The following is a 13,931-nucleotide window of genomic DNA, read 5'->3' as shown; positions in this document are numbered from 1 at the left end:
AGTTTACATAAATATATCGCATCCTCCCTAATACTGGTTTCCCTTGCTACGAACATATCATATCAGAAGTCATCAACAATTCCTAGTTCCAGATAAGAAAATAAATTATCTGCTACCAGTGTAAATTACCAGATGCTTGCTTCCTATCCAGTAAAGAGAAATCCAGTTCTGCATTCTGTGCTTATTGGAGCAAGCTAACTCATTATAATAATGGCAAAAATAAAGAAGGAAAGAAAAAATCCACTAGGCCATACATCCTGAAGACAAATACACATCTTGTTTCCTATTATATATCCCCTATTCACAGCATAGTATTGAGTATATAATAAATGCTCAATAAATATTTGACAAATAAATTATCTCATTTTCTTTGATGGCCCATAAATTTAAAAAAAAACATATTAACAGAAAGACTCACAGACAAAATGAGTCCTCATAAAGCCAGATATAATATTTTGTGCTATATCAGATTACTTTTCTTCAAATAATTTTCTAAAAGATTTGGCAAAGATCATAACTGCCCACAATTTGCCAAAGTTATAATTCAATTGTTAACTAACTCATAAGTTGGTTGTCTTCAAATTGAAGTTAGATGTATTTGAAGGTAAACTAATTATAAAATAAGCACTCCCTTTATGTCTGGCTTTACATAATTTTTGAGTCTACTACTTGAAAGCTTTGAGATAATTTTGATCCCAATAACGGTTGCCATTTATGGAATAACAATTATGTATCAGGCATTATATATGCTGGATGCTTTAAATCAGTTACCACTTTCAAACTTCACAATCACACTCTTCACTAGATATTATTATTCATATTTTACATGTAAAGAAACCTAAGAATCACAAAGGTTTTAGCCCCTTGCCTCGAGTCACATAGGTGGTTAAGGTGAGGAACAGAAATGTGCAACCCAAACCTATCTGACTTTAAAGCCCCAGATCTTAACTACTATAGTTAATTTTATTCCGGATACATATGTAAGCCTTCCCATGATGGTTTTCTCACATGTAATTTGAGGAAAAACTAAGATTTTCTTGGGTAACATATGCAAAGTGAAAAACACTGTCTGCCCTACGTACATAATCAGAAGATAACAGCAGTTTATGTGTCAGTCAGAAGAGCTAGAAAGAATCCTAATAAAAAATAAACAGATCTTCCACATCACAGTAGGTATGAGGAAGAAACAAGACTATCTTTTTCTGATATTACCACATAAAAAGTAACTGCTTTGCAAACTTGGATCTCTCAGTGAAGCCTATTTAAATGAGGCCCCTCAGTGGTTAAATTTCTTTCAAGATGTGAAAAACCCAGAGGGTAAAGGTGTCTACACTGGCAGATGATGGGATCGGATTTAAGGTAAAGCATTAAAATAATAGCATATTTTGGATGACTGGCTCTTACGGAAGAGAATCTAACTCGGCTTAATGTATATTTCATACCAATGTAATATAAAATCAAAACGTCAAAAATATCAAAATGTTTTAAATGGTTGTAATGTATTTTCCCACGAATCTGACTGCCATATAAACAAAAAAAGATGACTGTGCTGTCTTAGTCAGAACTTCCTGAAAAGTTGTGTACCATCTCACCAATGACAGTAATGCTGAAATATCATTTAAGTGAAAACAAAAGGTACATGCTTATAGCAATCTGAATTAGTAGCTGCTACATCTATGGAGATTCCATTCACAGGTTTAAGAATCTATTTTCATCATCTTCAGGCATATAGGAGTTTCCCAGCATTTACATGCTAATAATGTATACGTTCCCTTTATTTTTATATTTTAATTAGGGTATTAATTTTTAATGAGTACAATAGATTATCTCAGGACAGTAAAGGGAAGATTACCGAACATTTATTATACAAAGGAAAATATAAAGATACTTAAAATCTAGTACTCTGGCTTACATATTTATAAATTTATATATTCATTCATTTTTTTTTTTTTTTACTGCATTACTTGGAGGATTTATGTTTACATTATAAAACATACCAATTGCCTGGCTGACATTCTTATCGACTACAACCTTCTTACTACCTATGTCTTTACTTTTACCTCCTTCTCATATTCCACTTTATCTTCCCTGCATGTTACTAGTAATAACGCCTTCAACATTTCAGGTCAGGTGGTACACACATGTTCAACTGGCTTCAGTAAACCCACACAACCACAGGCCCTTTTGTTGCTCTTCTACCATTAGCCCTCTGAAAGTATTTCTCTTCCTGCAATTTCTACTTGCACAGTTGACCAAACATTAAGACCATGCCAAATTTGAATTCCTAACTCTAAGTATATTTTTTCTAGGTGTACATGACACATTTCTTAGTTTATACATTGACACATTCACAAATCAAAACTTGATGTCTCCTAGTTTTTTAGATATCTTCATAAAGACAACTTTATTCTAATTAGAAGTAAAAATAGGAAAAAATCCAATTCAATCTTAGCATTTTATATACTAATTATCACATTCAAGTTTATAATTAGTCATTTTGAGGGTAAACATCCCTTGATCGCTCAAGATAAAATTTCAAAACAATGTTTCCTGGTATAATGCAACCCCTCTTCTAGCTATATATAATTCCTTCCTATCCTCATCCACGAGCTTGCTCCTCTTAGAATGACCAGTGGCCAGAGATACAGAGCTGCAATGGCACATGGATATGCTTTAATGTACTCAAACTCTGAGAGGGCAAGGGAGGTAGGGAGGGGATGCTTACCCCTAAATCCACAATTCAGTATTCTGCTATCAAACTTTTAAAAAGCAACAGAAATATAAGCGTGTAGGAGACAATCATCTGTCCAAGCACTAAACAGGGCCTTGAGATCTCTTCATGGTTCCTAATCTACAGGCAGAGATCTCTGTCTATGTGCCTCCCACATTTCGATGCATCTATACCAGGAGTCACAATCCATATCACTCAGGTCCAGAATGCATCTACTTTTTTGCCCTACTTCAGTTGAAAAGAGTTTTGTGGAGTGTGATCCACATCAACTGCACTATGAGAAGTAGTCAAAAATATAAAGCCTAAAATATGTGGTAAATGCGCTAAAAAAAAGTATAGTATAGGGCAGAACCAGGTGTATACACATTACTATTCTAGAAGTCATAGAGTACACAGCGTTATAGATTTCTAAACAAGTGATCCGAAAGAAATCAGTGTGAACAACATGAAGGAAGAGACATGTTACTTACACTGTGAAGGGTGAATATGCAATGAGGAAATAATAAAAGGGTTTTACATGGTGAAACAATGTAAACCAATTTGTAATGTGGAAAGATACTTCTGGCAATAATGTCGACAGTTAACCTTTATGCACAAATATAATAAAGCTGGTAACTGAGTGACCCATTCTTTAAAATTAAACAAAGATGAAAAATAAAAACTTTGTCACTCTTGTACCACAGAGTCATAGAAAATCATGCCTCACTTATTCAATAGATTTTATGGCTACTATATAATAGGCACTAGGGTAGACATTAGAGATTAAAAAAAAACAAAACAAAACAGAATTGCTCCTACTTTCCAAGGAGCCCCCATCAAAAGAGACAAGTACAGATCAAAGTGATAAGTACTATAAAGAGAAATGCGACAAAGTACAAATGACACTTTTAGTCTAGGTTTTAAATGAGGTAGTAGTGTGAGCCAGATGGAGGAAGAACAAAGGTATGTTTGGGAAACATCATTTCATATTTGTTAGCCAAGCACAAAAAAATAGAAGAGATTATCTAATAATCATAATCATAATGATAGGTAACATGAAGAAAGATGGCAAAGGAGGTTGCAGCAAGGAAAACCCAATGTTTAGAAGTCAGAATAAGGAGAATCTAAAAAAGAGGTAAAATGATCAGAAAACCATGAAGAGAATCCAGGCAGTATGGAAAACAGAGTGAAGATCATCAAATAAAATGGGAATAGTCATTAACAATAAATGCCATAGAAGGTTAGGTAAAGCGAACCCAGATGTGAATCTGGGGAGTTGACAGTTGGGGGTCATAGGAGTCATCTGCCAGAGTATTTCTGTGCACGAGGAGGATTGAGACCAATTGAGGGAGACACTGTGAAGTGACATCAAAGTACCAGAGTCATCAGATCTTGGCAATGTATATTTTAAAATAACATTGAAACATTTTAAATTATAAAGAATTGTGCACAATCATAATACAGGAATAAAAACATAAAGACCAAGTACTGACAATCCCATTTCATTTTAACACTGATTGGAATACTCCTAATAACACACTATGGGGTATTTTAAATATTGTATTTTAATTTTTATTCTGAGCTTGAGGGTGGCAAGATTTTTCTTTTGGCAGTTTGATAGCTGTACTCCAAAGTGTCCCAAGACCTTAGTAGGTAGCAGCTAGATAGATGGTGAAGGTACAAAGACATTCTGTGTCTTATTTTTTTTTCTGGAGGTCTTTGAAACCACAGGGTGTTATTAAAATGTTAAGCTTATTCAGCACTTGACTGTTGGGGTAGTCAAGGTGCTTTAAATGCTCCCTTTATCCCTAGGCATCTTGGAGATGAAAAGAACAAAATATTTGACCCACTAAAGACAGAAAAAGGAAAAAGACAAAAATGAAGCTTATGCTGCTCTTAAAATTACTTTATAGAATAATAAACATTATTTTAAATCAACATTCTTTGTTTCTGTTAATAGCGTTCTGGTTAAATAATAGTAACTCACACCACTCAGAATATTGTACCAAATCAAATCGCTTGTCCTTATAACAAAGGTCTTCTTTCCTGAGGCACCAGAAGAGATACCTAAAGTCTTGCACTGTATTTTTATAGTCAATAAGGTAATATAATTATTTTGATGAGTAAAATCATAAAAAGTCAACCTCAAACATATATTAACACATGCACTAAGGTAAAAAAAATCATAACAAGATGTTAAGACATAAAATGTTTATAAAGTCTTGTCCTAAACAGTACTTTTTTATAGTATAAATAATTTAAGAATCCCTCGTATAAAAACCACTTACCTAGCTCTTCATTTTCAATGACTTCAAATGTGGCCCAAATATCACCTTTTGTAGGAATAATATTTTTTATTGCTAATATATCATTAGTTAATTCTTCTGCTTCCATCACAGGAGATATCTGTAAGAGAAGTAATATTTCTTCAAAAAATATGTTAGACACAGAAGTAGCCTTATGCTAGGCCAATAATATTCCCCATCCACCATTTAGTGATATCCTGAATTTATTTTGAGCATGGTTAAAACCAGCTTCCAAAATCCCATAGAGAAAACAGCATGTTCAGATCTTTTCCATAAAATGTACCTAAGTACGAAAAGAAAATACAATATAGACATGATTTTTTTAATCACTTACTGAGCAATTAGACCACTCAGAAGGAAAGAATGTACCCAATGACATGAGGAATGGTCTTCGCCAGACAATGAATCTAACAGTGGTCTAAATGTAAAACTTTTTACTCGTCAGTTCTATAATTAAGAGTGTAGAGTAACTTGGTTTATTCAGCCTAGATTCTAAATTATACACAGTCGGTGGTTATCAGTCATGCCAAAAAGCTCCAGGGTCTTGGAGGTCCGTGGTGTGCCCTGCCATGCCAACTGACAGATGGTGGGATACCAAAGTATGCTGGAACCAGGATTCCAGGACGGATATCAGAGTCTGCAGTGCCAGCCTGGGGGTTGGCTCTACCAAAGTCCCAAAGCCTGAGTCCACTGTACAAGCACATCACCTCTTCGGGGACTTTTGGAATTTTTTATTTGCTGCTTCTTGTTTTTGCTTATGCCAATCGTAAGTCCATGCTGGCCAAAAGCAAAATGGCTTTCTTCAATTCGAATTTAGTTATAATGATGTTTTAAGCATGATAATACTGCAGTTGCAACTTGGTTTGCCCATTTTCAGTAAAAGGACGTCCCTACTAAAAGTTCCTTAGAAATGTATTTGTTTCCATTTCTCCTGCCCATAATTGCTCATAAGCATACTGCACATACATAAATAACAAAAAACCTATTTCACTGCAGGTAACTCGCAAAGTCTACCTTTTGTATTTTATGAAATTTAGTGCTTTTTTGGAATAGAATTATACAATGAAGTTCACTATTTTCTATTTAGAAAAGCCCAAAGAAATAGAAACTTAAAAGAAAAAAAAATTATTGTAGCATCTAGGAATAATAGAGAACATCAAGCAGTATGGAACAGATGAATCATTTCAGTGAAGCTGTTGATCTGCATGAATGTACAATATTTTTAAGGCTAGCCCTTTCTTAAAAAAATAATAAATTATTGAGAAATCCACTTGTGAAACAGGAAGCAGGAAGCACCTTGGTCTGAAACAGGAAGACCAGAACTCTATTCCTTGCATCAAGAGAGACCAAAAGCTCCTCTTTAGTAACACCTAAAACTCCACACTTGGGAAATTATTACTCTACAGAATATACAGATCAGTATACTGAACACCCAGTCGGGATTATGGTGACCCAGGTTTGTATTCTGGCCTTAGTATTCTTACTTCCCAGTTTCCATTCTTATAAACTTGGAACATCACCTGCTTCATCTACCTCCATGCGTTTAGGTAATAATTAGCAGAGATAAATGTAACTAAAGGGTTTTGCAGAATCGTAAGCATTAAAACCTATATAATTGGTTTTAAATAGTTTCTGTTATTTTCTAAAGAGTATTTGGGGTTACTATAGGTGAAACTGGCAAGTCTTTTATCTAAACACACCAGATAACATAAGAACTTGGCTCAATTATAACTTCTGTTGTGACTTTAGAAAATAAAATTAAAATGTACTACTAAAGAGCCTGTGTATAGATTTAAGCCATGTGTTTTGAATACCTCCTCTAGCATTAGTGATTAACTTGTGCTAATTGATCTTTACTAGCTCCTCACATCTCTTATGATCAGCATTATGCATTCAGCGTAAGAAATATGACATGGCCAAGGAGTGGCAAGGCAAATGCTTCGTAAAGACAAAGCCTATAATTACAGTGTTAATATTTCAGCTTCATGTACCAAGTAATGTACTTAATTGGTATATAGTCACAATTCATAATCATTAGAAACACAAAACTTAAAATCAAAATATATTTAACTTAAGTACAAATATATCTAATGTTGTGACTCTGTTTAATCCTGGACTTTAAAAATGATAAGTAGCTAAAGCCAAATTTCTGTTACATGGCAGAATGTCTATTGTTCATACAAATAAATCAGTCTTACCAAATAGCAACCTGAAATACCAGTTACTATCTGTAAGGCAGACAAATTACTAAATATAGTAGCATGAGAAAGATCTATTTTAAATTCATCACAAATGACTAGGACTCTCAAGGAATAAAAGAGTTATCCAAATAAATGTCCCAGAGTTATATTCAAATAAATTGGAAGACTGGATGCTAAAGTATAGAAAACAAGGGTGAGGGATTATTATTAATAGTAACAGCTCTAGTAGTAATAGTTATTTATTAAACACATGCTCAGCAATGTGCTAAGGGTTTTACATGCATTATCTTACAGAGTCCTCACATCAATGCTATGATGTAATACTGTGATTTTTTCTCATTCTACAGGTGAGAACACTGAGGCCTAGAGCAAATAACTTGTGTAATGTCAGGAAGCTAGGAAGGGGAAGAGCAAGTATTTAAGCTCGGGGTATTTTCCAGAACCTGAAGAAAATCTTAACGTGTAATCCAAAGCACATAAGATGTTCTCTTTCCAAATGATTAAAATACAGAATTCCTGGGGGATACAGTATAAAAAGTCTATGTTGGCAGTCGTTTGAACTGGAGAAGTAACATAAAATATAATAATGGAAAATTCAAAATATGTAAAATAATGCTAACATTTGTGACTTCCAACAGTCCTCTTTACAGCCACCTTTAGAACTTACCCGAATTATAATACTACAGTCAGGTTCCTTCCTTTCTACATATACTTCAATTAACAAATCTCCAGCCTGGGAAACCTAGAAAAGGGCAGAGGTAGAAACAACACAGGTAAATATGTTGTAAAAACACACATTTGAAACTGAAGACAGTTATAAAGCTCCAGGCATATTTTTGAATATTTTATAACAACGAAACAAGCTCAATTCCGCCGTTCGCAAGCATGATGTGCCCATTTCCAGACATGGTTAAGGACAAGGCATTTACACAAATGTTATAATCAGTAACAACAATCACAATGATTTTCTTTTTTATCTCTTACTCAGGAGCTTAGTGCTCTCAAACACCCTTACATTCTTCCTAAAATAATGAATCCAGCTACAATGGAAATATGGTGGCTACGACAACAGAAGTCGTAGGAGCCATCAGAATGTACGTTAACAGGATAAACAAAATGAGGGGTGAAAACAAACCACATGTAATTTTGCTTCAAGCTGTAATATGTGCATGATATCAATATTTAAAAGGCAAAATATGGCTTGCTACATTTTTAAAGAGAAGATATGCCTGAAAATTGAACTTTGAGGATAAACTATGTCAGAGCTATATTAAAACTACAAATAACATAAATTTAGAAATGAAAATAAAAGTGATGTCATTCATGGAATATGGTAGACAATAAAAAGAAGTTTTTAATTATCTTTGGCCAAGAATTAAGTACTAATTTAGGTCATCATTATATCCCAAAAGACAGACTAAGTGAAGAAGATGCAAGCCTGAAAATAAAAGGCCTTAGGATATCATATCATAACTATATAGATTAACCATATAGGAGGTTAACAAAGAACCAAATTAATCTATGAAAAATATTTTGAGTAACTTTTTTCAGAACTTCCCTTAAGTTATGTAACCAATTAGAAACAATATCACCTGATTTAAATAAAAAAGATCATAATCAAGAAATAATTCTCAAATTAAATTTGCCTCAGCATAAAATCTAATGAGTAAACTTTGAGAAAAACATTAAAGGTGAGCTTTGAAACAGTTCCTTAATTTTTCTGGCATTACAGGCTTAGAAAAGCTTATTTCCAGTTTTTTCTCCTGACTTACAATGCTACAGATACATTCCAGTAAGGAAAACATACAGTTGACACTTTTGCTTTTCACTATGTTTGCATAAACAGCTCTCCAGGAAGGACACATTTTAAAACTTAAAAAGTAAATACAAAGAACTCATAGAGTGAAATAAAAAAGAAGAATAGGTAAGAAATTCAAACAGGGGTAAGAAAAAGAGACTGAATGTCAGAAAAAAATACTCCAGAAGACAGTTTTAAATGAATTAGAGGAAAAATTTAAGTAAAAAAAAAAACAGATTTTCCCAGACTCTTTTACTTATCATTTCCAAATACTGTATTTCTCGTTTTTACTTACTTATACAGACTGAATTGAAAGCATTCAAAACTTATTTCTTTATTATACTATAAATATAAAAGATAAAAAACGCAAAAAGATACTCAAACCTTTTAAATAACAATGTAGATAGTATGGTCAGGGGTTACCTCTCAGCCTCACACAATCCTTTATTTCATGACTAAAGTCTTCCTCTCTGCTCCCCAAAAAAGTGAGAATTTAAGATAATTGATAATGAGCCAGATTTTTTAAGGTTAAAGCTAACTCCTTTGGAAGCTGCATAATTACTCTGGGTCAAAATGGAGAAAATAATTCATTAATATCGTAGTATTAGTACTGATCTAAGCCTTCCTCTATTTTTTTTTTTTTTTTATGGAATGACAGCTTCAATGACTCCTCTAGTTAGCTGTGGATATTTCAGGACTGAGGAGACTTTAGTTTCTAACAAAAAAGCATTTGCCTCATTATCTATCTGTAAACAGAGCTCATTTGATCCATTTCTATCATTTATATTGGCACCCTGAATCCACTCTAACTCCTAGTTACTAGAAGATGACTAATGATCAGCCTTAAGAAATTCCAGTGAATATTCAACAAACAAGCATAGTGCAACCGGAACACAAAAATCCAGTACAATGTGATTGAGGAAAACAGGACAGGATGTAGAAAAGTCAACTTAGGACAAAAATTAGAATGTGTTACAAAGATCACATTAGACGCATTCCATTAATACAATCATCTGAAAGCATGCAAAGCAAAAGCATATAAGAAATAATTTATAGTTTCACAATAACAAAAAAGAATCACTAGGCTGTCTGAATTTTCAATTTATTCTAAGTATTTCTTTGGCTTTAAATGCTTCCTTTGAAATCCATTAGCATTTTCAGTCATGGTTTTTATACACAAAAGTTGATCTTATAAAGAAAACCTTGAGAGGTAAATTAAAACTGAGTTTCCCTCTACTTTTAAAATTTTACATTAGCATATTTTGCATGTATGTATCAGGTTGCAGAATAACACAACCAATTTACTTAATTGTTGTTTTTTTCACTCATTACTTTTACTTTGCTTAAAATAGGAACTTGAAAATACACACAGCAAATATGTTTACTTACAATGGAAGTTTCTGTTTTGTTTAATTCTTTAGAGATCTAACTATTACTACTCACTTGGGTGTCTTTCCACTTGGTAATAAAGCTATTTTCTATGTCCATTTGTTTGACTTGATCTTCTTTAACCTGTTTAAAATATAATTCGGGACATTCTAATAATGTAGAATACGAAGAGTGATGACACTCATCCTCATGTAATCTTCAGGAATTTAAATACCAACAACTTAAAAATAAATGAGAATGGCCATCGGAATCAGTATGAGCCCACATAGCTAGGTCGGAAATAAAATAAACAAGATAGAGTATCCTAAAGTTCAAAATATTTTATGATGACATTACTTCAGGCTGCAATTGCATTGATGGAAGTTCTATTTCTTAGGAAACTTAAGCAAAGGATCTGATGACTGGTTTAAGTTTATGTAGGTTGAGAAACAAAGCTCATTTATCAAACTGAAATGTTCATTAAGTGCTTATTAAATTTCCATCATTTAGGTAAAGTTTAACATAACTATGAAGATAACCATTTTACTAATGGAAAACTACAAATACAGAAAATAGAGACAGCATGTAAAGCCATACATCATATTTTTCTAAATCTTTATTTTCTCAGCATCAGATTATTGCGAAGAAGTTGCTATTGATCAAAAAACAGTGGACAGATATAGAAAGAAGTAAAGAGGAGATAAAAGAGCAAAGACAATCCCACAATCTGGTGTCTATTCCTATGTGAATTAAGATACAGACTGTGATATTTTGTTTTATTAAAATAGCTCCTTTTTCTTGTCTTATGATAAGTGATTATAATAAGAATGTAAGAACTCTACAATGGTAACTGATTACACTAACCCTCTTGACTTCATGTGGTATAGCCATACTTCCGGAAAACAAGTGGACTCATAAACACCATTTAAGGGAATGTTCAAAAGGTTAAATGACAAAATGGAGATGCTAGAACTAGTTATATAATAGAACTGGACCTTTCGCCCAAATCCACCAATTTGAATCCTGGGCTTATTTCCTCTAATTTTACTTCTTTGAACCAAGACATCATTCCTATTCCAACAGTTTTCTGATGAAACATGAAAATATTAACTTTATAAAATGGAAAATTAAAAAGTCAATTAAAACAGATTACTTAGTAAAATGCATAGAATAATAATATTTTAGAATGTGCTTTTTTTTCCCAATTGGTGACACAAGTAAAAGAAAAAACCAAAGTGCTTTCAACTGCAGAATTTAAGAGTCTGGTATTTATTAATGAATTGTTCAATGTATAACTTTATACCTCTAAGTAGATATAACTCATACACATGAAGAAAAAGAAAACACAAGCAAAAAATCCTGTAGATAGAAATATTCTGTCCAACAGACATAAGATGGTAAAAAGTTTGAAATGCAACCAAATTTAAATAATGACTATAGCTTAAAAGCTACTTATGCCTATATATTTTTAAAATGACTATTCCTTATTTTACATATTTCTAAATATTAATAAAGATCTGAGTAATAACACCCTAAAACATATATATATGTTGGCAAACAGTGACATTATAACCATTTTAACAAGGGCAGGATACAAAATATTTACCTCAAATATTTCTACATAATTATTAATTAGGTCCTCAATTACATTCACTTCTTCACTAGTTTGTCCCTTCGTTTGAAACAAACAGGATGAAAAGACCAAGGCCAAATTATGGGCATTCATGTGATTGATTTCTGAGCATTTCTGAACCCTGTTAGAGAAAAGCATAGTTCATTATGATACACTTCTATTTGGAAATTTCATAGAACAGAAAGCCAGTTTATCAATTTTTAAGCACATCAAATTGAAATTCTCTGATATAAAAGATACAGTAGTGACTTAAAAACACATGGTTCTTTCTTCCAAGTAGCTTATAATCTAGTTAAGAACATGAGAAAAAGTACTATTAAACGGATTAGTAAAAGTTACAAAGTCATACTTAATTGTTGATTTAGAGAAAGGGCTGACCATATCCAAACAATTGCAAATTATAAGACAACCTGTGGCCAAAGCATAGAAATATGTTTGCCGAATGGTGTAAAATGGCTTGTGGGGCTGCAGCATAGGAGGAGGAAATGGGGTAGGAGGTATGCAGAAAACAGGCAAAAAAGGTAGGTCATTAGGCATATAATTGACAGTTCCAAATTCCAGTTGCAAAGCTGGGCTAAATGTTCCCGTAAGTGCAAATCAAATGAGAAAGAATATTTGGGCACATGTGTCCATACAGTTATTCCAAATAAATGATCACAAAGTAGACTATTTTAAAATGCAATTACATTTTTTCCCCATGACACAAGTTTAACTATGTAACAAACCTACACACTGTACCCCTGAACTTAAAAAAACCAAAACAACTCCCTGAAGCATCATCCCCAAGAAAGGGAAAGTAACATTGCTAAAAATGTAACAGATGAGAACTGTAAGTGGCACACTCCCTCAAATGAACATAGTAACTCCATAAAATGAATGTAGTAAGACTAAGCTAGACATTCCCATCTATGAAGAACACAGATTCAGGTAGCTACAAGAAAAGGTGAATAAACATGATAGCAATATACATGATAATGTAGCGAATTCATAATAAAATACCAAACTGTATAGCAGAGATGGTGCAAGGGCAATTATCACATGTGATTTTCAAGGTGCAAAAGGGGCTGGAATTTAATAGAAGAGGATGTAATAATTGTGAACATCCCTCTCAAAACAATGTCTATGCTTTCACACTACACTTAATTGTAAACATCTGGAAAATTTATCTGCATGTCTGTCTCTGTTACTAGAATCTAAGTATCTCACAGTCAGAAACTCTTTAATCCCATTGTGAATGGAATTTAGTGGATATTACTGATGGCAGAAATGGTCTTTTAGCTAGGGTAGGGATTGAATTAAATGCTAAATCAACTTGTCCTCATCCAAATTTTCCTCTCAATCTTTTAAGGACATTACCTTTAAGGACATTCCTGTATTTCTTGAGACTTCCTTCTGTAATATCATCCCCTTTGGCACTTTTCACTTCTCTTGTCTTTAGTTTAAGTGGCTGCCTTAGTTTCTGGGACAAAATAGGTATAATATAGTGTTTCCGTTTCTTCCTTTACTTCTCTGCTCCGAGGTGTTAACATTTCCAATGTTCCATATTCAGCTTGACCAGTCCCTTCTCCTCCAGGTCTTCTCATCAGAAACTCAACAAAACTGTTTCCTAGTTAGCTTATCTGCCTCTATGCTACATCTTCCCTACCAATCCCATCATAGGGATTATTATCCTAAAACATTTGATCAGTTACTTTTATCACTTAAAGGATAAAATTCAAATGTTTTTGTATGACCTACAAAGCCTTCCACAACTTCCTGCCAGCCAACTATAACCCTCTCATCTCCTAGTACTCCTATGTCCCAGACATTATCCTTCACTCATTTCTCATACTCTTCTTTCACGCCCAGTTCATATATCTCTTTAAATCTGAAGCACAGATGCATCCCCCGGACCACAACGCACAATGAATCGTTC

At 33.3% G+C, this 13,931-nt stretch overlaps 1 protein-coding gene across 1 annotated transcript in view; it reads right to left on the bottom strand.

The window, feature by feature from the left end:
- Positions 1 to 13,931, bottom strand: part of ARAP2 (ArfGAP with RhoGAP domain, ankyrin repeat and PH domain 2) — a 181,208-nt gene that overhangs the window by 42,093 nt on the left and 125,184 nt on the right. The window contains exons 23-26 of the mRNA XM_011967062.1: positions 11,990 to 12,137; positions 10,459 to 10,527; positions 7,885 to 7,959; positions 4,999 to 5,116 (exon numbers count right to left, since the gene is read on the bottom strand). Of these exons, the coding sequence (XP_011822452.1) occupies positions 4,999 to 5,116; positions 7,885 to 7,959; positions 10,459 to 10,527; positions 11,990 to 12,137 (410 nt within the window). The remainder of the gene's footprint in view (positions 1 to 4,998; positions 5,117 to 7,884; positions 7,960 to 10,458; positions 10,528 to 11,989; positions 12,138 to 13,931) is intronic.

This window comes from Mandrillus leucophaeus, unplaced genomic scaffold (assembly GCF_000951045.1).
Source record: "Mandrillus leucophaeus isolate KB7577 unplaced genomic scaffold, Mleu.le_1.0 Scaffold784, whole genome shotgun sequence".
Taxonomy (NCBI): domain Eukaryota; kingdom Metazoa; phylum Chordata; class Mammalia; order Primates; family Cercopithecidae; genus Mandrillus; species Mandrillus leucophaeus.
This window is presented reverse-complemented; position numbering and strand designations above follow the sequence as displayed.